A 24,454-nucleotide genomic window follows, 5' to 3' on the forward strand; every position below is an offset into this window, starting at 1 on the left:
GAATATCACCTCGTCTCTTCCACGGTACAGCTGGTCCCGCTCTTCAGGGCAGGAGTTTCACGAGACACCTCACTCTGTCAAGAACTTCAGACTGCTCTTTGAGCCCCGCAGGCCCTAGCTTTCTCAGTTGCCCCAGAGACGTTCCAGGGTTTGTTTCTCTATGACCAAAACCCGCCCGCCCACACCAAAACTACAATATTATTGGTCAATCTGTGCGTCCGTCTCCTCATTAAGCCAATCAAAACATCTCTTCTTACCCCAGGGCTTTGGGAAAACGGAAAGAACCCCGGCATCACGACGGGTGGGAGGGCAGGGCCGTGGGTGAGTGACAGCTCTGTCCTCCAATACACAGAGCCATCGGTCCTGCCCTTTCTGGCTTCTGGGCTAGAAAAGAGCGTCGGTGCCGGTGGTAGAGATGAATGCTTGCTGGCAGCGACAGCTCGGAGTCGCCGAGGAGCGGCTGCTGCTGGTGGTTTCATTGCAGGTGAGTGGTTTCGTTGTAGAATGCGACAGTTGCGAGAGTTTCTGAGTGGCGTGGTGTTTTATCGTGAGAAGGCCAGTTCCTATCCTGCCCGGCTCTGGTAGCTGGTGCGAATCTGATGCCCGCTCCACCCCCTCAAGCGGCGACCCTCACGATCCCCCCCAGCTCTCAGCTGTCCCTTTCTCAGAATGCGTCTTTGAGGAGGATGAGTCCAGCGGTGGAGTGATAGTGGCTTTTAAGAATGTTGAGCTCTACCTCCTGGACGGCTGAGACACGGTGTGGCAAATTCTCTTGGCTAGTAGATTCCCTGGAAGGAGGGAGGCAGACCTGACCCTAAAACTGTAAGTTAATAAGGGGAAGGGGGGAAAACGCCACGAAAGGCAAAGAGGTCTCATAAGTACTGATCTCAGGAACCAAATTGCATTTTTTGGGGGGGGGGCACTAAAAACACCCCCCACCATCATCACAGCTTGTTTAAAAAGTGTAATTCCTGTTGTTCTAGGGAATAGGAATCAGCATTTCACTACAGTAGGTCAAAAGAAAAATTGTAGTTAACTATTAGACTTTGGGAGGGATGACCCCTTCTCTTCCATCTAAATTAGAAGGGATTTATAGCTGTTGTGGGTTTTAACTAACAGAATTCAGTCTCCTTCAGAAGGAAGTAAGAAGCAAACTGTTACATTTTATCAGCAGAGACTGATGTTTCTATAATAAAAGCAGTAAAACTGTCTTCCCTGAACCCAGAGACTAGGTTTAGCCCATCTTCCTGTTGCTATGGCACCTGCACACACTACAGTCATGCCTAGTGTTGGGACCAATTAAGTCCTGGCCTTCAGCTGGATGTTGGGATTAGGGAGTCCTGGCTTTCAGCTGCTCTACCCTGCTAGAACCTTCTAATTGAAGTTACTAGAAGCTGTGCCTAGCTTAGAGGATCAGAGGATGGGATTTTCACCTGTTGGCCATCGACTGCAGTGTATTTAAGCTTCCATGGTGTTATTAAAGAGGGGCTTTGGTATCAGTGTTAAAAGGTCTGTGTCAGTCTGTCCCTGCGTCTGTATTCTCAGCCTCCAGCCCCCTTTCCCGAAGCTCGCGAACTGGGTTCTAGCGCACAGAGTGCAGACACACGGACGCGGTGTGCGGCAGCCTAGGATAGTGTTGGATTCCACCAAATGGCATAATTAAAGCACAGTGAATTAGAAGCCAAGGCACTGGCTTTGGTTCAGAAGTTCTGTTTGAGTGATCTTAAATAAATCATTTCAATGACTTGTTTTGATTTTTTTGCATCTTTGAAAAAAGCAGAAGTTAATTTCTGAGGCCCATACCCCCATTAAAGTCTACTTAAAAATAAAGATGATTAGATAATTTTCACTACCAAGTCCACAAGGAAAATCTTGCTGTAATGAATTCTGTATAAAGTCTGTGTCAAATAAAAGTGTCCACCCTCAAGGACATGTTCTTTTGTGCCCATATTTAAACTGAACCAAACCATGCAGATCATTGTTTAAAAAAAAAGTATAATGTAACAAAAAAATGTTGTCTTAATCTCATTACTCTGAGGTAACCACTATTATTTTTTGGATTATTTGTCTTTAGTTTCTCTTCCTCTTTATCTTTTATGGTTTGTTGCATTAATAGGGTTGTTTCACTTTAAGTTGCGATTGATATATCTAAATTCATTATCCACAAATCCAGCTTTGTCTATCTAGAGAACAGAGGGCACAAAATGCTTGCACTGGTGGCTTCTTGAACATTCTTGGAATTGAAGTCAAGTGTGGGGTGATATTTATATGGAGAAACAGAACAAAAGGTAATACCATCTGGGCATGGTGCCATGCTCCTATAAGCCCAGGATTTAGGAGGTTGAGGCTAGAGAATTTGCTGCAAAACCGAGGCCAGCCTGGGCCACATCATGAGACCCTGGATCAAAAGATACCAATAGCAAAACCCTTTCGTTAAGAATATATGGTGCTGAAATACTTTATGGACTACAGACTTAACGTTGGCCTCTTTGCTAACTCATTTGGCTTACAGAATTTGACGGTAGTTGGTAGGCTTCTAGGATGGCATAGTCCACTCCACCTTCCCTTTCACCATCATTTGCTTGCAGTTTTCTCCTGGCCAAGTTTCTCCTTCTAACCTTCCCTTCGTGTTACTTTGTTGGGACTAATGAGTCCTGGCCTTTAGCTGGGTGTTGGGATTAATGAGTCCCGGCCTTCAGCTGCTCTTCCCTCCTAGAACCTTCTAATTGAAGTTACTAGAAGCTGTTCCTAGCTTAGAGGATCAGAGGACGGGATTTTCACCTGTTGGCCATTGACTGCAGTGTATTTAAGCCTCCATGGTGCTAATAAAGAGGGGCTTTGGGATCAGTGTTTAAAGGTCTGTGTCGGTCTGTCTCTGCGTCTGTATTCTCAACCTCCAGCCCCTTTCCCGAAGCTCGCGAACTGGGGTCTAGCGCATAGAGCGCAGACCGGGGCATTACTTTACTTCTAGATTTTAAGTATATTCATACCATCGGCCCAGTAGGGTCTCGTTGGCAGGTCTGCAGCCTATGCCAGTCCTCATGAGTTAGTTGAAGCCTCGTCCTTTCTACCTCTCATTATTTGGAAGAGTCCTATACTGTAGTTCATTTACTATTCCCTAATAGTCCCTGAGAGAGTGTGATTGTGTTATTCATACAGACATGGAACCCAGGGCTTCCAAGAATTTACTATGTGCATGATCAAACTGTCCATAAGCAGCTAAGCTGGGCTTGTGCCCAGGTTTTTTGACTTTGAACTTTTGCGGTTTGATGAACACAGTTTATATTGACAAATCTACCACCTCAGGGAAGTAGCTGGGAAGTTGCCGGAGATAGAAAAGAAGAATCTTGAGTGGGTATTGCAAGCACCCTGGTGATTCCAAGCAGACTGGAACAAGCACCACACGGTCACATCTCAGCACTACACGTTTCTCCTCCCTGGAAAGAGGGAGCTGCCTGCTGTGATGTGTTACCTTGCAGCACATTGTGGGGCCTGGGGGGGGGGGGTGTTAGTAGATGGAAGGTTGATGGGGAGGTTGTAGTGTCTGATGCAGAGGCGCTCCGAGGGAGGTGACAGACGATGGCATGGGGAGGGCTGTTAGGACTCAGGTTTGAATTTTTAGTATTGAGCGTGAATCTGGGGAAGGCATATTTTGTTATGATGCTTGAAACACTAAGGAATTAAGTTTCCAGGTTTTATTTGCCTCAAAAACTCTTTTGCTTTTTAATTGATTGGAGACATTGGTAGTCTCTCTCTCTGCCCTCAAATAGAGCCCACATCTTCTATAAAGTTAAACCCCTTGTGCAGTGGGAAGTAAAGGTTGCTGGAAGCTGTGCAGTAAGGATCTGAACTAAGGAAAACCTCGGAGTATTCGGAGGTGGTTTGGGCTATTTAATTCTTAAAAGTAAGCTTTGGATAAAAATCATTCTCGTCCCATGTCCCTTTTTTGATATTCCTTGACATATTATTGCTACTTTGAAAATGGAAGAAAATACAAGTTTTAGGTTCTGTTTGCACCGTGATTATGCCATCTTCTCATGAGTCTTAGGTGTACATTACTTTTCAAGCCCTTGAGGGAAGGAGGAAGCAAAGTCCTAGCAGTGTTAATTTGTAAACAGATAGGGAAAGAATATGCAAAATTATATGGCTTAATGATGGACTGAGGTTGGAAACAGTAGCCAGATGGGCGTGCTGCAGATGTTGAAGGTACTTAGAGGTGCGGAGATATAGAAGTCACTTCAGTCATGTGTTTGCATGTCCCCCACTCACCTAGCAGCTCCCCCTGCTTCTGCCTTGTCAAATGAATACTAATATTTATTTTTGGTTGTGAACCTAGCCTTTAACGGCAGAGCCATCTCTCCAGCCCTGAATACTAATATTTAAGCATAGTTTCGTGGTGGCATTTATAGGGGAAAAAAACCTTTGGTTTTCTAATCTAGATGGAATTTCACCATAGGTATGAAATATATGAAACTTCTACATGTAATATCTTCGAGGTTATAATTAACCTGTGAGAAGTACCTTTCGAGTCATCTCCTTGTTTCTGTATTGCTCAGACAACCGCACAGCACCTGCTTCTGAACAAATGCACGTTCGCTTCAGTGCCGAACCCTGCAGCGTGATTTACAAGGAGAGGAGAGCATGTCAGATCAAGAGAATATGTTCTGTAGGAGGTTAGCAGGTGAAGCGCTTCCCCGTAGTTCCCCGTGAACCTGTTCCTAAATACTGAGTTGATCACAAGCTGGGTCTTCAGACTGACTTCAGTGTGTTTAGCGTTTTATTCTATGGGGAGTAAAATCAACAGTGCAAGGGATTCCACTACCCGAGGAACTTTGCAGTTCTGGCCAAGAGGAAAAGCTGGTGATTTTTGGTTGGTTGGTTTGTTTCTTTCAAAACAGAGTCTCACTATAAGCCGGCTGTTTTACAATGTTGGGACTGTCCTCTGTGTTGGGACACTTGCTAAGGCCCGGAATACTGGTGTAAAGAACACATCCAAGCTTGGCGTCTAGCATACCATCATTTTTCTAGAGACCACAGATATAAATGGGTATTTTTGGGTTTTTTGATTGTTTGATTTTGTTTTTTTTGCATTTTAAATGGATAAAATTAACCTAGTAATAAAAATACATAACATTAAAATTATATGAAATTCTAATTTTGATGGCATCATCAAATTGGACATCACATTTACTCATGTATGCATTACATGTAGATACTTGGAGCCACGGAGACAGAATTATACAATTGGATCAAATAGTCTGCAAAGCCAAAAAGTTCATGGTTTGGATTTTACAGGGACTATTGCCAACATCTTAGCATCTAAGCTAAATTATAGTTTTTTTTTTCTCTCTCTCTTACCTTCTTTGTTCCTTTTTAACAGCCATCTTCCTGGTCCAGGTTGTCCTTAGGCGTTACCAGGGTTACTGCAAAACCCCTCACAACTAATATTTGTACTTCTCTGTGGGTATACATGCTGCTTGGTCCTCAAATGCATGCTATCAAACCTTTAATGATGTCTCTATTTATAGAAGGGTCTCCATTCTTTGTCACAAGGTCCTCCTTGAGCCTCTATTCAGTTTTATCTTTCTAGGCTTTGCCTACTTTCTGATATGCGCCATACAGAGCGACCATATCATCTTCCAAATGGGACACTTGAGTGTGAAAGGGGCCTTAGTAATAATAATGTTGGAAGTAAGAAAGTGTAAAACAATACTGTTGGAGGCAAATCAGGATGCATAGCTGCCTATTTATAACTCTGGCCTATTGAATGGGCCTACTGTCTCCTCTGTGCCCCTGTTCCTGATTGTTACCTTAGATTAGATCTCCATTCCTTTTTTATATCTAAATCTAATTATCTTTCTGAATGCACCTTAAGTAATGCTGTGTCCTTGAAGAGAGGACACTCCCTTCCTACTCTTCCTCTTTTATGAAATCAAAGCTTCTCATGATAACTACTTTCACTTTTAGTGACACACAAGCATGAACATCTTCCCACACGGGTGTTCTTGAAGATGTCACCTGTGCTGGAGCCGTGTTCTCACAGGCTTGCCATTGTGCTGTGCCCAAATCGTAGTTCTGTGCATTTGATAGCTGAAGAAATGGATTAGTCTGGGAAGGCTCATGAGGATTGGATTTTCAGTATAGGAATCATTCATTTTAATGTGTTGAAAATAGGGAGGAAAAAAAATTACGGTGTCAAGGTTTGAGATCAGAGCCTTGGGTTCCAGTATCAATGTAGCAGAAGGGTTCAGAGCATGCTTCTGTCCTTGGGCCCAGCAGAGCCTGAATTATAGTTCTTCCATTTATAACCCGTGTTGCTTTAGAAGTTCTTCCTTTCAGTTCTGCATCTGTAAAATGGGCATCATAGAAACTGTCCTGCATGAAGAGTGGCTGAAGGGAACCTGCAGCCTGAATTTCCTGCTGCGGTTGAGACACCACCACCATCATAACAGAGGTGGGGATGGGATAACATGAAGACCCGAGACTGGGCAGTGAGAGTAGGAGAGCTGGAGGAAACGTAGCACCGAAATGCTGGATTCGTCCCTGAGGAAGTAATGGGCTTCAGAGGGGTCCGAGCAGCACGGGCTCTGAGAGATCACTTCAGTGCAGTGAATCAGGCACACGTCCATAGGTAGAGGACTAGGAAAATAACATCTAGGACTGGGGAGATGGCGTAGTCCTTTGCAAATGTGAAGACCTGAGCCCAGGATCCCCAGAATCTATGAATCTATGTTAAAAAGCTAGGCTTGGTGGTGCATGCCTGTAACCCTAGCACTGGGGAGGCCGAGACAGGAGGATCCCCTGAGACTTCCTGGCCAGCTAGTTTAATCTGTGAGCTCCAGGTTTAACATGAAGTCATATCTCAATAATAATAATAAAATAATGTGAAAAACAAACCTGACCTATAAACACACACATATGCCCACATACATACACATATAAACACATACACATTGTCATACCTACATGTACCCATAAATCATAAGAAGGAAATGTCCAGAAAGAAGGAAAGACAGTGGGGAGAATGGAAAGGGAAGATGAACTAGAGTCATTTAACATATTGGTTTAGTAAACTTTTTCTTCAGGCTGGCCATAGTCTTAAAAGAAAGAAACCGGAGCTGTAGGGATGGCTCAGCAGATAAGAACACTGAGTGCCCCATCCAGAGGACCTGGGTTCAATTCCCAGCACCCACATGGCAGCTCACAACTGTCTGTCCAGTCCTGGGGATCTGACTCCCTCTCTGGCTTCTGTGGGCACCAGGCATATTGTATGTGTGCAGAGACAGACATTCAGACATTTATTTAATGTGTGTGTGTGAACACCCCCACACATTAAATAAATAATAAGAGGAAGAAACTCTAGGAAGTAATAGCCCAGTAGTAACCTGTGCAGCCTTTTCTGTGTAAACTAATTGAGAATTAACCTAACGTTGGTGCCAGTGAGCACCCTTAAGAGCCAGCGGCAGGGTGGTAGGCTTTGCCCAAGACAAAAATGAAGCTTGAGGCTTTAAAGGAATGGGGTTTAATTTGGGATGTGAGGAATTTACTCCTCGTTACCACGGTAGCTCTTCATGAGTTGCAACTGCCAGACCTGGCAAGCCTTAGCGGTAACGAGCTACACTTTCCTCTGTGTTCGTGTGCCTCAGTACAGTTTCTGAAATGGCTGTGTAGATCTGAAGGGACAGGTTATGACTGGGAATGATTCATCTGTAAAGTGAAACCTAGATTCCCCAAACCAAGACTACATGGGCAGACAGACAGACACACGTACACACATAACACATACACACACGTACGAGTGCATGTGTACACACACACCCTGCCCTGTGGTGAAAAGGAAAGAAAGAACAAGCACAGGTTGTAGGAAAGCCCCATCTGTTCATAACTTGTCTCCGCTCTGCTCATAGTCACCCGAACTCACCACCGTTCTGACCACTGCCCGCAGTCCGGTGGTGCCTTCTTCTCACGTTAGTCTTACTGGTATAGATGTTTGAGTTTGCAGCCCCTGCCTTGAACTTGTCACACCGACGGTGTTTCATATCTATTGCTAAACATTTAATAGGCCAGCTTCAACAAATACCGAGAGATATCTTCAAGGTTGCCAACTCCACAGTGCCTTTGCGCACATTCGCCAGCTAGCTCGATAGGAGATCAGTTGATAGTAGCAAGCCAGAGAACAGGAAGTTTAGTTTACCTGAGCTAGACAGTCTAGCTTGCCTTACCTCCTGTGTGTCAGAGTGAAGGAAAGTGTGTGTCCTCATGGTTTTGTGGCTTTAGTACTGTTCTGTTTCACTATATATATTTTCAGTGAAAAGGAAATCAGAATTTTTTTTAATAAAAAACCAAACAAACCTAGAAGCGTTTGTAACAGATTAAGACACTGGGAAGCTCAGCGGTAGGTATATGGGTACTGGTTAATCATCGCTACTCATTTGTTTCCCTTGATAGAATTTCTAATCCAAAACTGATTGAGAAATGGTTTTGCTTCTAGGATTTGTCCAGCACGCCTGTCTTGGTTTCTCTTCCATCACTGTGATAAAGTACTCCAACAAAGGCAGCTTGAAGGAGAAGGGGTTTGTTTAGCTCACAGTTCCGGGTAGCCGTCCACAGTTTCAGGATACTCAAGGCAGCAAGAGTGGGAAGCAGCTAGTAACATTACACCCACAGTCGAGAGCAGAATAGCGTGTTAATGCATCCATGCCAGAGTTCAGCTCCCCTTCCCCATTTCCATACAGTCCTGGGTCTCAGTCAGGGAATGCCCCATCCGCAGTGGGCGAGTATTCTTTACCTCAGTTACACAGTCAAGATCATCCCCACAGGCCTGCTCAAGGCCTGCCTCCTAACTGACTCTAGACTGTCAGCTTGACAGTTAACACTAAGATGATGCCCTTCTCCATCGGAGGGGAAAATGCCAAATTAAGGGCTGAATAGGGAAACAGTTGATAGCATGCCTCTCATTTCTTACCCACAAAGCAAAAACACATGATTTCCAAGATTGAGTATAGTTTTCAATAGGCCCCAAGCTTCTATTACTTGACTGAAGGAGACTTTTCAAAGCAGGAATATAAAATTACCTTTTCTTGGGGCCAGAGAGATGGGTCAGCAGTTGAGAGCACTGGCTGCCCTTCTAGAGGACCTGGTTTTGATTCTCGGCACCTATACGGTGGCTAACATCTGTCACAACATCTAGTTCCAGGGGATCTATCTCTCTCTTCTGGCCCTTGAGGGTATCAGGCTCAGACATACATACTGACAAAATATTCACACATACATTGTACTCCCCCCCCCAAAAAAAAACCCAATTTTTTAAAAACATTTAACTCTAACTCTGTGTGCACCACACCCATCCACATGAATTCATTGCTTGATCTTTCCCAGATCCTTAAAGCTGGAGCTTTGTCCATGTGATTATCCCCTGGGCCTGAAGAGTCCCCCGGCAAAGTGCTGCTCAGATGACTTTCATCCTCTTCTCTCTTTTGCCCCCTTGCTGCCCCTCTAAGGCTGAGAGAGTAGGCATTGTGCTGTCTCCCTGCAATTTCCCAGCCTCTTGAGATGCTTGCACCTGAACCTTGGTTCTTCTAGACACTGGGTGCATCCCTCCTTCATAGTTACCAAGGCCTCACACTGATGCTCAGCAAGAAAGAAATTTCAATCCTAACTCTTGTAGCCTTTCAGCTACTTACACACCACCTCGGCTGCCACTACTCCTTATACCTAAAGCCTTACTTTATTGGCACTTTTCCCCTCCAGAATCTCCAGGAATTACTGAGACTACAATCTAGATACAGGTTCCAGCAAACTTGGTCAGTGCTTGCTCTATAACTGTGGGCAAATCACAGCTCCAGCAGGACAGAAAATCTCCAGTTACCAGAAGTTGTCAAGACTGGCAGAAGCCAGGCCCTGCTGTTCACATAATCTTTGCTCCTCGGTATGGACAAAACAGTGGGGTGGAGACGGACCGTCCCAGCTGAGCAATGCGTGTCTGTAGTGACCCGCTCTTGTTCATTGTGTGAGAGACGGACTGATGCAGCCGAGTCTCCGGGTTCTCCACGGAACAGAGTAGGCCCATAGATCTTTAGGGTCGTAGCAACAGCATAAGGGAGTTTGGAATTGCTTTAGGGTTGCTAGGCCAGCTCTACTAGATTCTCCTCCCAACTTGTTGCTGATGTGAGTAGAGTTTCTGCAGGCGGGGGAGGAGGAGGCAAGGCCTTATCAGTGTGGTTCCCTGAACTCTCGCAGACCTGTTTCTGTTAATCTGTTCCTACAGGCAGCACCTCTTGGCTGCTTACATTTGATAACTTGTTTTGCATCCGGATTTATTCCTGCCAACAGCAGGTGAAAAATTACCTCAGTGAGTACTACATTTGCTGTTGTTACGGCCAACTATACTATTTATAATTCTGTTGGAGTGTTGGAGTCTTCCCATACCCTGGATGAGTGAGTCCATAGCATCAAAGGGCTGGTTGTCACCTGTCAGAATGTGTGACGTCAGTGTAGTGCTTCACCGAGTTAGCATGTTTCGTGACATCCGTAATAAGTTAAGACTGGAAAAACACTGAAACCTCCAAAGGAGAAGGATGCTTTCTGTGTAGAGTCAGCTACTCGGAGCTGGGCACTCCCAGCTACCAGTCATTCTTTTTGAGATCTATAATTCATCTATTTCGTCGTCTCCTTAATAAGCATAAGCTGCCTACTTGTTGGGTAGAAACACACCATTAGAACGGAGTGTTGCCGTTTTATGTCATACAATTAACATACTATCTAGCCATCAGGAAATGTAAGTCAGCAGGCTTGTCTGTAATTATCTCAAGAGTGTGCCTGGACGTGCCGTAGTATGCACACCAGATCTTTGACGTCAAAACTGTTCAAAGGAATTTCAGTTTATCTTAGAAACCGACTGTCGTATAATTGTTCTCCATTACTGGGTAGTCATTTGAATAATGAATATAATTTGTATCTTTTTCTTCTCTTTCTAGAGACGCTGCTGTTCTTGAACATTATCCCACTGAGAGTACCAGGGACGTTCAGCTGGCAGCATGTCCAAGCACAGATTTATTATCCTGAGACACGGAGAGGGCGAATGGAATAAACAGAACCGATTCTGTAGCTGGGTGGACCAGAAACTTAACAGCGACGGACTGGAGGAGGCGCGGAACTGTGGGAAGCAACTCAAAGCCCTGAACTTTGAGTTTGATCTTGTCTTCACATCCGTCCTTAACCGGTCCATTCACACAGCCTGGCTGATCCTGGAAGAGCTGGGGCAGGAATGGGTTCCTGTGGAGAGCTCCTGGCGTCTCAATGAGCGTCACTACGGAGCCTTGATTGGTCTCAACCGGGAGAAAATGGCTCTGAATCACGGTGAAGAGCAGGTGAGGCTCTGGAGGAGAAGCTACAACGTGACCCCGCCTCCCATTGAGGAATCCCATCCCTACTTCCATGAGATCTACAGTGACCGGCGGTATAAAGTGTGCGACGTGCCCCTGGATCAGCTGCCTCGTTCGGAAAGCTTGAAGGATGTTCTGGAGAGACTTCTTCCCTTCTGGAATGAGAGGATTGCCCCTGAAATACTAAAGGGCAAAACCATTCTGATATCCGCTCACGGGAACAGCAGTCGAGCCCTCCTGAAACATCTAGAAGGTACCGGCTCTCTGTCCTGCTTTAGAACTAGCTAAGTGTTGTAGTTGGGTGTCTCTGGGAATTGACAGCTCTCTTCCCTCTCTGTGTCCCTTGTCACTTCATATTTGAGAACCCATTGTCCTATAACCCCAAAATCCTGTAGTCTTGGTGGTCGTTGTGGCTGAGGCAGATATTTTCAGACATCAGTGTGCGTCAGTCACATGGGGAGTTTAGTGTGACGGAGCTGGGCCGCACCCTGAGAGTTTTAGAATCAAGCAGTCCAGTTAAGACCTGGTCTTCCTTAGCAGGTACTGGTGACACCTGCCGCTCTGGAGCCTCTGCGCTTTGACGAGCTCTAGTCCGAAGGGTCACATGGCTTCTGCTGTAAAATGAAAAGAGGCTAAGAATTGGAAATAAATTGATTTGAGCCTTTTAAAATTAGCTAGGATTAAGTTTCGTCTATTTTCCTCTAGTTACAAACGATTGTGGGTGTGTTTTCAGACCTGGATTTCCTGAGCAGTCCTTGGGTCCCGGTTTTCCAAACTGGGCTGAGTCAGTGCCTATGAGAATGTCAGAGGAGAGGAAAATAAAACAATTGGCTTATTTGCGTATCTCTGCTAAGAGCTTGGAGAGCCTCAATATATTTCAGTCACTTGATGCTGTGCTCTAAACAAGAACTCTTAAGAACGCTGGGCTCACCGTTCTGGGGTGCCTGCGATTGACGGTTGTATTTCTCATCTTGTCCATTCGCCAGATCCCATGCTGCTTCTTTGTCTGTCCTGCACCGTGTCTTCCTGCCTCATCACTGGCACCACTGGCCGGTCTTAGAATCCTTTGCTTCAACCTTTCCTCCAGCTGCTTTGCTTTCTATGTTTTCCCAGACGAGGCTGCAGAGTGGGAACGGTGGAAGCCCTGCACGGGATGAGTGGAGATATGTCGCTGATCACAGAGCGATGTCATTACTGAGGTGTCAGTGTGAACATTTTACCACATGGTTATCTTCCCCGAAGTTTTCGGGCATTATCGAGACCTAAGTTATTTCTTGAATCCCTGGCATCCACTAGTCATGCGGAGTCTATAATCTACAAACTTTATTAGCTGTTACAAAGTTTATTAGATAAACAGGGTGGCTAGCTTAGTGTGTCTATGTATATACCTTCTTTATTCATGTATTTAAAGGAGTCTATTCTTAATTGCTTAGAAAAATCAAACTGATTAAATTATAAGTTCACTGTATCATTACCAGATTATAATTATTTATTGTTTAAAGAGTTGAGGGTCCACTTAGAACAACAGACAGATATAAAATTCCAATGTTTCTGACAGAATTTATATTTTATGCAGCTCCTTTTACAAAGATGGAGCTTGTATCATATTCTGACCAGGCTCCTTTCCCCAAAGAAAATGCCAGTGTCTCCATCAAGGTGTTCTGTTTCCCTTCCCTTAAATGTTTTTTTAAGGGATCACCCTTAAAAAAATTTCCTGCTGTTAAGTCCCATTTCATCCTCACCTCTTCCCCAGATGTTCCCCGTCCCCACTAGCACACTGATCATTTCCTGTCTGTTAAAGATCTGTAAGGGAACTAGGAAAGGTCTTACCAATGGTGGCACAAGGCCTTCACCGTGGCCGAGGTGAAGGGAAAACACCTGTGTGAGGCTGGACATTAAAAAGACTTGTCTGCAGTTATGGGAAAGTTTCACTGTCTTAGCAATTTATTGAAAAATCATCTAATGAAATGGCAAACAATTTCGCAGCTTCCTAAAGGGGTTCGGTGTGCTGTGCACATGACCCAGCTCCCCCACTCCGACCCTCACTCTCGTGTGAGCGTCCTAGCATAGCTGTAAAGGAAGTGCCCGGAGTAGGATGCTTAAAACAACAGGAATTCTATGGTGATATGCAAGATATTCATCAGTGTGGCTATAGCATAGGGCCATTTCAGGCTCCCTCTCAGCTGCCCAAGGATCTAGCTGGGGACATCTCCATGGACACCTGGGTACACCTCTAGAGTCAAGTCTCTTGCCAACCCTAAAATGGCTCCCTTAATTAAGATATATACTTCCCTGCTCCCATATCTACCCTTCCTCCATCCCAACCGTCCCATTCTCCCAAGCTCCCCCCATCTTCCCTTCTCACTTTTTTCTCCCCATCTCCTCTTACCCCCACCCCACCCCACCCCACCCCACCCCCAGGGCAAGTATATGGAAGTGATAGTGATTATAAAATAAGAAAGGCAAAAACTTAGCTTTGACCACTGGGACCAAAAAGGGCTTCCAGGACTTTCTGAGAAATGAGCAAGCCTTAGGCCACAGACTGCTTCCGACCCTTCTGAATGCCGTCCGAAAGGAAGATTAATAAAATGGAAGTGATCTTGTTATAACTTCAATCCTTATGACTGTAGATATACTTATAATGTTTTTACTTTTTGATACTTGACTCAATGCAGTGGAGTTGGAATGAGGAGAAAAGACTTTCATAGGAAGTATACAGCATGAGAAACGGCAGAAGACTGGAGGATGTCTGTAGGGAGAGGACCTGGGTACAAAGGGTCTAGAGACCAGAAATGGTAGGCTTGGTGCAAGGGAGAAGCACAAGAGCCAGACGCTGCAGGTAGACTCAGCCCATAACCCCAGAAGTGGTACTATGGGTAAGCGCCTCAAAATCTGACCACAGGTAACAGAGGAGCCTTGGCTTTGGCTCTCGCCCATCCTGTAAGAACATTCTGTTTTCTTTTTTGTTTTTGTTTTTGTTTTTTTCGAGACAGGGTTTCTCTGTAGCTTTAGAGCCTGTCCTTTAACTAGCTCTTGTAGACCAGGCTGGCCTCGAACTCACAGAGCTTCACCTGCCTCTGCCTCCCGAGTGCTGGGATTAAAGGCGTGTACTGCCACCACCGCCAGGCGCTTATACTGATTTTTTTTTAAAAAAAGTAAAAATGCTTGTTGTAGATGCATCTGATTCCAACTCATGCTTTCTATAAGTATTAATATTTACATAAAAAATTGCCCCTATAAAATAAGGTCTTGCAAGGAACTGGGGAAACTTCCCATATTGCCCTTAAACTGTCTGACAAACACAAAGCATGATTTTAAAACTACTTTCTGAATTGTTTAAGAACTGACTCGGAGATGGGAGCAGTGGTGGCTCCGGTTAGATAAGCAGTTATGATGCTGTTCTTTAGAAGCCGCTCTCTGATCTACAGGGGTAACGTCTGGACTTCAGCCATGTTGATTCTTAGGGTGCCGTTTTGCTTCTCAGGATTTCGTCCTGTGGCATTACTGCAGCCCCCCCCCCCCCCCCCCGTGCTTAGAAGGCAGATCCTGGAGAAGGAGCTCCAGGAAGCTCAGGTGACTTGGTCATGACGACCATACTCTGCAGTCAGAACTGTCAGCTCTGCCCCAAATCCAGTTTGCTCAGCTTCTTCACAGTATTGCAAACGGGATTTTTTTTCCCTGAAAAATAGTTCTTTCCTTGATTATTCTTTATTCGAAACATTATAGTGTAAGCAGCAGAGTCAAGAGCACCCTTAGGCGAACCGCTCTTTAAACAGGTAATTTAACGCGAGGAAGCGAGGCTTGAATTATTACTGCCATTGTGACCCTGCTCTGTGAATGGCACTCCCTGGCACCGCTGTCCATCTACAGAGAGGCCTTTGGGGAGCTCATGCTTCCCGCCAAGCGCACTCCCAGACATTTTACATAGATATCGTGTTTCGTGTAGAAACCCGAATGCGGCTTTTAGCTCCCTGGAAAGCAGGAGCTCAGTATTAGGTTTTTATTCTGTCCTTTACTGTCCCCATATCGTATATGTTTTTATTGTATGGGATCAATCACTGATCAGTAGGTTAAGGCAAGCAGGCTCTCGCACCCTAGCGCCATGGGTGAATCAGGAAACTTGCCCGAGAATGCTGTGTACTGCCTCACCCATGCAGTGGCGTGTGGAAAGAACCCAGCAGAGACGAGTGGCAGAAGGCAGGCTGCATGACAGCAAGGGAACTTGGAGATGAGGGATGCCGGGCACGGGTGGTCCTCACTGCAGGGGTTTATGCGTCTGTATGCAAAACTTAAGAGTTGTGTTGTAAACATTTAGGGTAAATGTCGTGAGATTGCCTTAGAAAAACCACTTTATTCAGTGCCGTCACTTAGTGAAGTGCCCTTAATTAGTACCTCATTTTTTTGTTTCACAAAGTAATCCTCCACTTGTGGTTATCAGTAGAATTAGGTGGAATTACGCCTCGCTGTGGAAACTCACCTGGTTCAGTCTTCTGGACTGCACGGTGCTGTCCGTTCTGCGTCTGCGCCATCAGCAACGCGGGGCACCCTTCACAGTCCTTCTTTATGAGATGTTACATAGAAGGTGCCGGGAGAGTTTGCTTACATTTTTGCTTTTATGCTGCTGAGGATTGAACACGGGACCTCACACCTGCCAGACTTTGTCCTGCCACTGAGCTACACCCTAGCCCAACTGTATGTTAGTCTTGTCGATGTTACTTACGTGGATGGTGAACATCTCGTCTAGGAATAGTTTTATGGACCTCTAGGAGCCAGTGCGTGCGGGCGACACAGTTGACAAGTGTCACCGACTGGAAGTTAGCTAACATTCTTACCTAAGGATTGCCAGCTTAGGAACCTTGTGGCAACATCTATGACAAGCTTCCTGACAGATGAGCCCACCCTGTACCCTGCCAAGTGACTTATTTATATAGGATCTTGACTTATAAATTGTACGTAACCTTGAGGTTGCTTCACTTTTAACCTGAGAATGTTTACTACTTTCAGAAGACAAAACAAGGCATGGGATATTAAACAGTAAGACAATTCCTCCTGGGATTTCCTTTACTGGTTTGGGGAAGCATAAATAATTGCCTACACGTTGTCAGTAAGCCCGGGTTAAAGCAGGTCCCACCGCTGACTGGCTCAGATACCTTTCTCACTAAGCTGCAAGAAAACTTCCAATCCCGGCCGGAGAGCTAAGAGCATCCTGTCCTGCACAGTTTCAGACAGGCGTGTGTTTCTTTTTCTTGTGGTTGGCACAGTCACTTCCTGTTTGTTTCCTGCTGGTCCACACTGAAGGAAAAGCCAGGTACCGAAACTGAGTTTTGGATGTGGTCTGCACCTTGCCGGAGGAAGTAGACTGTTTAGTCTGGGGTTAAGCACAAGATTAGGCAGTTTCTGAACTGGGCTAAGAAAGAGTGGCAGGCAAGAAATTTGTGTAAGACTTGGACGTTGTCCCTGGAGAACTGTGGGCAGCTGCACACACAGCAAGGCAGAGAAATAAATGGTGACATGAAAAGAGAGAAACAGGAAGAAAGGTCAGCTGGAGCTGGCTGCCGATGGCGACCGAGGTGTTTGTCACCTTTGGCATTTAGTGTGATATTTTCAGAATCATGAGTTCAAACCCTCTTTCCTGGGAGACAAATAGTTGCTGAGTGGAAGAGCTGATCTTTCTTTTATGTAAACCTACAAAATCTATAGTAACCTCTATTTTTTTAAATATCATGAGATTTTGACTGTAAAATGTAAAAGTAAATAAGTTTCTCTGTCGCCGTATCTTAGGCAGCAGCTGTTACCCTGTCTGTCATCAGGTTACAGTATTTAATAGCCTGCTTTCTTTGGTTCCCCAAGTCTGTCTTTAAATTGTATGTATGTGAAATTAAGATTTTTAAGGACCTAAAATTAAATGTCTGGTCACCTGTAAAGTACAAGGTCCTTCTTCGATCCCTTTCTGATAACAGAAGAATACAGAATTCTTATCACACAGGTCCAGCAGGAGACTGGGCGGGGAACAGGCAGAATCTCACAGTTGAAAGGGTTCACTGGAGCTGGTTTTTCTTCTCTTTCTTTTTTTTTTTAAATCCCAAAATGTGGGCTTTCCTTTTGTCCTGTAGCAAACCCTTCTGTATCCCCAGTGAATGCTTCTTCTCCCATTTCATTTCCTGCTGCTAAAAGATTTGTGGCAATTTAGAGAGGCCGAAGAACACCCAGAACACATTTAACTTGGGCTCGATTAACACTGGGTATAAACAACTTTTTGTTCCAGGCTAAGAACTGGCTCACTGCCCCCCCCCCCCCCCCCGTCCCCACCCCACCGCCCTGCACCCTTTTTCTTGTTAAGTTCCTAATGAAAACAGTCTTTAATCAGGACTTGAAGAGTAAAGACTGGACTTGACTTGAAAGCCGAGCATGTTAGAATTCATTCCCTTCATCTGTATGCCCAGGGGCCAGTGATTCAAGTCCTGCTCTTGGCCAGGGGCTGGAGGACACACGAGTGAGAGGGACACACAGGTCCTGCGTGCTGTGGGGCTTATGTGTTCTTCCGCTCTTCAGACGTTTCACCAGCGCTGCCCATCCCTCTGGCAGGACCATCTTTGGAGTGCTCTCATGCGAACGCTTTTTGCTGTGGAGTCTGTAGCCTCTGTGCCTTACAACCTTCCGTCATATGTGAACAGTGTGTTCGCAGTAAATCCGCTTGTGATGCCCTTCGTGTATCTAACTAGTTTCTGCATCCTAGCGGACAGCCCCAGAAAGCGCTGCTCTCAGATGCGTAGACATGGATGGTATTCTTACGGTGAGGCATTGCCTGGAGAGCCGGAGTCACAGAGGAACAGGTAGAGCAGAGCTCTCAAAGAACTCATGGTCCTGGCAGAAGCCAGACTTGTTCAAGCACTTCTCCCAGAAGACAGGGAGTGGAGCATTGCAGTCAGTACGGTGGTGTGTTTCTGTGTTCTCATTCATTTCAGTGACCAAGAAGGGGGTGCTTGTAGGTGCAGAACTGACTTCCTGAAGTTACTCCTGCATTCAGAAAACAAGTTTAACATTTCCACTGTTGGTATGGATTTACTCCCTTGGTTTTCTCCTAGACTTTGATTATTTCTTATCTGAAACACTTTAATAATCTCAACTGGTTGCAGTAATGGTATAGATATTTTTGAAATGATAGTATAGGTATTATTGAGGTGATGGGGTAGGTATTGTTGCAGTGATGGTGTAGGTATCATTGCAGTGATGGTGTAGGTATCCTTGAGGTGATGGTGCAGGTATTGTTGAGGTGATGGTGTAGGTATTGTCGCAGTGATTGGTGCAGGTATCGTTGCGGTGGCGGTGCAGGTATCGTTGCGGTGGCGGTGCAGGTATTGTTGACGTGATGTGAGTATAGATATATTATGGTGCTCACCTGGCTGTAATCCCAGCCCTCCAGAGGCTGGAATAGAAGATCTCAACTTCAAGGCAAGCCTGTATCACTTTAAGTACTAAAGACACCAAGTATATAACATGAAGAGATGGCTCCAGAGGGACTGTGATGGAAAGAAGGTGATAGAGTGGGGGCTTGGTGCCTTTTCACTAAAATGTTCTTGGACTCTATTAACTGTGAGCTAGAGATGGGGTGAAGCTCAGCTGGTGTCTCTCTATTAACTGTGAGCTAGGGATGGGGTGTAGCTCAGCTGGTGTCGCTCTGTTAACTGTGAGCTAGGGCTGGGGTGTAGCTCAGCTGGTGTCACTCTGTTAACTGTGAGCTAGGGCTGGGGTGTAGCTCAGCTGGTGTCGCTCTTGGCTAGAGTGCGAGGGTGCGGTGGTGCAGACTTGTAGTCACAGCCCTTGGGAGGTGGAAGTTTCAGGAGACTCAGAAATTCAGAGTCATCCTCAGCTTGGTCTTGACACAGTGAGGTCAAGACCAGCCCAGGCTACATGAGACCTTGTGATTCAAAAATAAATGACTAAATAAAAATTAAAAATAAAAAACTCAACTAGTTACCAGATAGGAGATGTGATATCTGGCTACATATTTGAACTTCTGTTTGATGTCGCAGCGAATGACTTTTTGCTTGTATAATGCATAGGGTCTTCTGTGCTAGTTCAGTTTGCTGTCTTGCAGTGCAGCTGCGTTGTTCTAGCTTTGGGAGTTCTATTTATTTAGCTTTCTTAGACGAAGCATTTAGCATATGCCAAATTTTAATAAGTAATGACTTCCTGGGGTTTTTCTTAATTTGCGATTATAAGTCTTATTGACTGATTATTAACCAGTCTAAGTATTTTAATTATTTGTAAGTAATTGGTTTCCTATGTGAATGGGTTGAGGAGTTATTAAAATAGAATGTTAACTTCATTGGAAGCATTTCATTTTTCTTAAAGCTCTCTTTTTGTTAGTGACATATTGTAACCTAGGGGCCTTTGTTTGGTGGACTCACACAGAATGAGTCATTAAGTACTCGAGCCTTGGCCAAGCACTCAGCCTGCTGGATCCAGTTGCATCTGAGTTTTACCATTAAGACCCACGTGGTGTGCTCTAGCCACCTGCTGAACTAGAACTCATTTCTAATCATAAAGGTGACCTCTAAACCTGGCCTGCATGCCCACCTGGTTTAGCTGTTTTAAGCCCAGACAAACCTGCTCTTCCCCTTTTCCGGTGAGAACCCTGGATGTCCAGTTAGTACCTAGCCTTTCACTAGAGCAGAGCGAAAATAAAAACATTCTCTTTCTCCTTCGGTGTTCGCAACAGCAGGGGACAAGGCGGGTGACCAGGGTTTAAGTGTAGAGTGTAAGAACAGTTCATTTAGTCTTATGATTTGAGCAGGCTCTTTTAGCCATGTTCATTGGTTGATGGTTGTTTCTGCATCTTGGCTATTAGCAGTAGTGCTGCTGCGTGGTGTTATACATAACTTCTGATGTGGACATATGTTGTGTGGCGTTATACATAACTTCTGATGTGGACATATGTTGCTGTGCGGCGTTATATGTGACTTCTGGTGTGTACATAAGTTGTTGCTTGGCATTATATGTAACTTCTGATGTTGTACTTCTCTTAGGCATAAGAGAGATTTCCATGTTCCAAAGACACTACAGCCTTCTGACCTCCTGACTTTATATACTGTGTTTTAATTTCTCTGTATTTGTGAAAATACTTTTTTATAATCTGACTCTTCCTGTAGTCTCATTGACACTGAGCTGTATCTTCTTGTGACTTGGATTTGCATCTCCAGGAAGACTAAGGATGCTGACCATCTTCTCCAGTGCTTTCAGACAGTTTATATTTGGAGAAGTGTCTGTTCGAATAGTTTGCCTATGATTGCATTATATCATTTGTCTTTTCATTTCTTGTTTTATCTTTTTATTATAAGATCTTATTTTTAAGAATTATTGTCTTGGCAGTGGGAAAGCTTGAATCCCAGGTCTTGTGCATCCTAGGCAGGCACAGCCACTGGGCTTACGCGGCAGTCCACATGATATGGGTGCTGGGGGAGGCCAGAGGTGTTGGGGCCCCGGGGCTGAAGTTACAGATGGTTGGGAGCTGCCTAGTGAGTACTTGGCACTGAACTGGGAAGAGCATTAAGTGCTTCTAAGCCGAACCAGCTCCCCAGCCTCTACCATAATTTCAAGGCATAGTTCTTTATGTAGTCTAAATGCAGGTCCCCATGATACTGTAAGATAAACAAAATCATCCTAGACTCTGGGCTGTCTTCGTCTTCTCGATGGCGTCCTTTGAACCCCAGACCATTGTACGCTCAGATTTCACTTTCTTTCCCGCTGCCATGCTTGGTGTCATCTAAGAAACCATTGCCCTCGTTCAAGGCCAGGATCCCTCACTTCTGCCCGTATTTAGTCTGTGCTGTAGTTTTAGCTCCGTCAGTGAGGTCTCTGCTCCAGTTCTAAGTCAGTGTCTGTGTGTGCACCTCCTGTGAGGTTATTCTTTCTGCACCTGATTGTCTTAGTACACCTGCTGGAAATGAACTGATTGAAAATGTGAGGGCTGATTTTGGTCTCGCGTCCCAGTGAGCTGTTGTCAGTCCGTAAGTGAGAACCGTGTACCAGCTGCAAGTAGTGCACTCTCCGGAGTCCGGCAGCTTCCTAGGAAGTTTTGAGAGCAGACATTGTGAATTCTTTCATTTTCGTATTCGGGCTATTCAGAGTGCTTTGGATTTCCCTGTGAAATCTGAGGTCATCTCAGTTTCTATAAAAAGAACTGAAGTTTTGTTAGAGATTGTGTTGGGTTATATTTTAACCTAGGAAAATTTGCCATCTTTTAAATGTGTGTGTTCATTTCTCTGTCTCTCTCTCTCTCTGTCTCTCTGTCTCTCTCTCTCTCTCTCTCTCTCTCTCTCTCTCTCTCTCTCTCTCTCTCTCTCTCTGTGTGTGTGTGTGTGTCAAATCCAGAGGTGAAATTCAGGTGTCTTCCTCTTCTACTGTTCCATCTATCTTTCTTTCTATATCTCTATCTCTATCTATCTATCTATCTATCTATCTATCTATCTATCTATCTATCTATTTATATTTCTCCATGTAGCTTTGGAGCCTGTTCTGGAACTCGCTGTGTAGTCTCAAACTCAGAGATTTGCCTGCCTCTGCCTCAAACTCAGAGTCTGGCCTCAAATTCACTGAGATCCATCTGCCTCTGCCTCCCAAGGCTGGGATTAAAGTTCTGCACCACCACTGCCTGGCTCCACCTTACTTTTGATGCAGTCTCTCTCACCGAACTTGGAATTCACCAGTCAGGGTGGTCATTTCCTTCTGGCAATGAGCTGTTTTCATTCACCCAGCACTGGGGTGACAGACACACACTGCCATCTACAGCTTCTTCCTTGGGTGCTGGGGGTTCAAACGCAGGTTGTCATGCTTGCATGGGAAGCAAGTTACCGACTGAGCCGCCATCTTAGTCTTCCAACCCATAAACGTAGGACTTCTTTAAATAGGTACAATCTTTAACTAAAGTCGTATGCTTTCCCATTTTCCCAGTTCCATTTTTTTTAACTCAATCGATTCTGATTTGAGGCATTTATATTCCTGTGAGAAGGATTGTTTGCTTAACTTCACTTTCTTGTTGGGTTTCTGGGCTGGTGATCTTGAAACTTGTTTTCCCTGTGTGTTTGTGTGGGGGATGGGGAGTGGTTTTGTCATCTGCAAATAGATAGCTGTAACACGAGAGTTATTTACTACATAATGTATAAAGCGCTTAGAAAAGTACTGTCTTATAGTATGTTGCCAGAATTTTAGGTAAGTTAAAAGTAGTTATAATAATAAAAACTTTACAGCCACAGCCACTACTACCGTTTCTACTCCTGAGTCAAAGGTGGTTTGCCTGTAGTTTGCTTACAGTAAAGTATTAAAGGTGACCCGTCCAATACACACACCTTCCTCCCTTAGCAGTTGGGATGTTAGGGGCAGCGGGAGAAAGAGGCCTTGTTCACTGGCGTCCTATAAAATTCTCTTCCTGAACCCCCCCACCCCACCCAGGACTGTGCTTCCTGGCTCTCTAGGGGAGAAGTCTTGCTTCACTAGGTTTAACCGAGACTCATTAAGTACTAGAAAATCAACCACATTCTTTGTAGTCAAATGAATTAGATTCTGTACTTAATGAAAGAAAAGCCCTCGTTTTAAGACTGGCACTCAGAAGATGGTTTTCTGTTTTCTCAGTTTTAGATGAGAAACAGCCAGGAATAAGTTGCCCCAGAGGGGACATACAATTCTCAGACTTAGCATTGTCTATGCTTTTTTTTTTTTTTTTTGGTGTCCTGGAATCATAGGTGCCCCCTCCCCCCTTGTGGCTTTTGGCGTGGTTTTAGGCACATACTTAATATGGGACAAGTTCAGTGTGCAGTCAGACGCTAAGGTGGGATCTCCTCCAGTTCGTCTGTTAACCCCGTTTCTTCTCTCCCCCATTTCTTCTCTCCTGCCCAACAGGGATCTCAGATGAAGACATTATCAACATTACTCTTCCTACTGGGGTGCCCATTCTGCTGGAGTTGGATGAAAACCTGCGTGCTGTTGGTCCTCACCAGTTCCTGGGTGACCAGGAGGCCATCCAGGCAGCCATTAAGAAAGTGGATGACCAAGGAAAAGTGAAACAAGCCAAAAAATAAAACTCTCAGGCCCAGGAATCAGTGCGGGAGAGGCGTTCAGTGTGTTACCGTGTGGGTTTCTCTTTTCCGCATTGGTCCCCTTTCCCCCAAGGCTAGACTGTGTGGTTGAGTTTGTGTAGATAACTAGGTAATTGATCATGACCCGGATATGACCTTAGGATGCTGAAGAGCTTGCGGCATAGGCCCAAGTGAACTTTTCTGTTATTTCTGTTTGAGTAAAGTTCACAGACTAGTAACCAGAGGGGTTTGATGGAGGCTGGTTTATGAGTTGTGGAGACAGGAGAGTAACAAGTGGAGATGGACTCGTCGATCACTTAACAAGTCATTACTGAGTTACCACTGCCAGGCCCCATTCCAGGGAGCAGCTGTGAGATTACCATGTAGTACCGTGGTCTTTTAGACCCATCAGCTGGGAGTGCCCATCCACGGGGAGTGCCCCTGGTGGGTCCTCTAGAAGGTGACCAGCCATTAAAACAGCGCACGGCGCTCTCATTTCCCCTAGCCCAGCGCCGTCCTGTTTGCCGACAGTGGAGATCGTCTTCAGCCACTAGAACAACCAGGATGTGCACAGCTGTGCCTGTTTATACTCTTTCTGTTTCATTTTTAGTTTTGAACTTTAATCTCTGGGTACTTAACAGGTAGTTTAAAATAAAGTTTGTGACTGCATACAGCCAAGTGTCTCCATGTGTGATTAAGTCTAGGGTGGCCCCTGAGCCTGTCCTTGACGCTGTCTCCTGTAACACTCCAAGGGTCGCACTTACAACACAGGCCACCCCTGAGCGGAAGGCTGGCTTGGGGAAGGAGATTATAGTACACGAGATTTTAGTCAGCTGATCTGGGGGATGGGCAGATGGGAGCTGCTCAGGTACATTTGCTGCCCCTCAGCTAAGAATGACAGATGATGGTATGTGTCCTAGTCTAGGTGGGCTGTCAACAGGAGTGATCGCTTGTCGCCCCAAGTGTGCCTCTTGTGCAGTGTCTGTTTGAATGCCA

At 45.1% G+C, this 24,454-nt stretch overlaps 1 protein-coding gene across 1 annotated transcript; it reads left to right on the forward strand.

Moving 5' to 3' along the window:
* Positions 1-361: 361 nt before the first annotated feature.
* On the forward strand, positions 362-24,132 carry Bpgm (bisphosphoglycerate mutase). Its single transcript, XM_075953661.1, has 3 exons — positions 362-484; positions 10,977-11,637; positions 23,283-24,132. Exons 2-3 carry the CDS (start codon positions 11,037-11,039, stop codon positions 23,459-23,461), a joined length of 780 nt encoding a protein of 259 aa, XP_075809776.1. The 5' UTR covers positions 362-484; positions 10,977-11,036; the 3' UTR covers positions 23,462-24,132.
* Positions 24,133-24,454: the final 322 nt, after the last annotated feature.

Source organism: Microtus pennsylvanicus, chromosome 19, assembly GCF_037038515.1.
Source record: "Microtus pennsylvanicus isolate mMicPen1 chromosome 19, mMicPen1.hap1, whole genome shotgun sequence".
NCBI lineage: Eukaryota > Metazoa > Chordata > Mammalia > Rodentia > Cricetidae > Microtus > Microtus pennsylvanicus.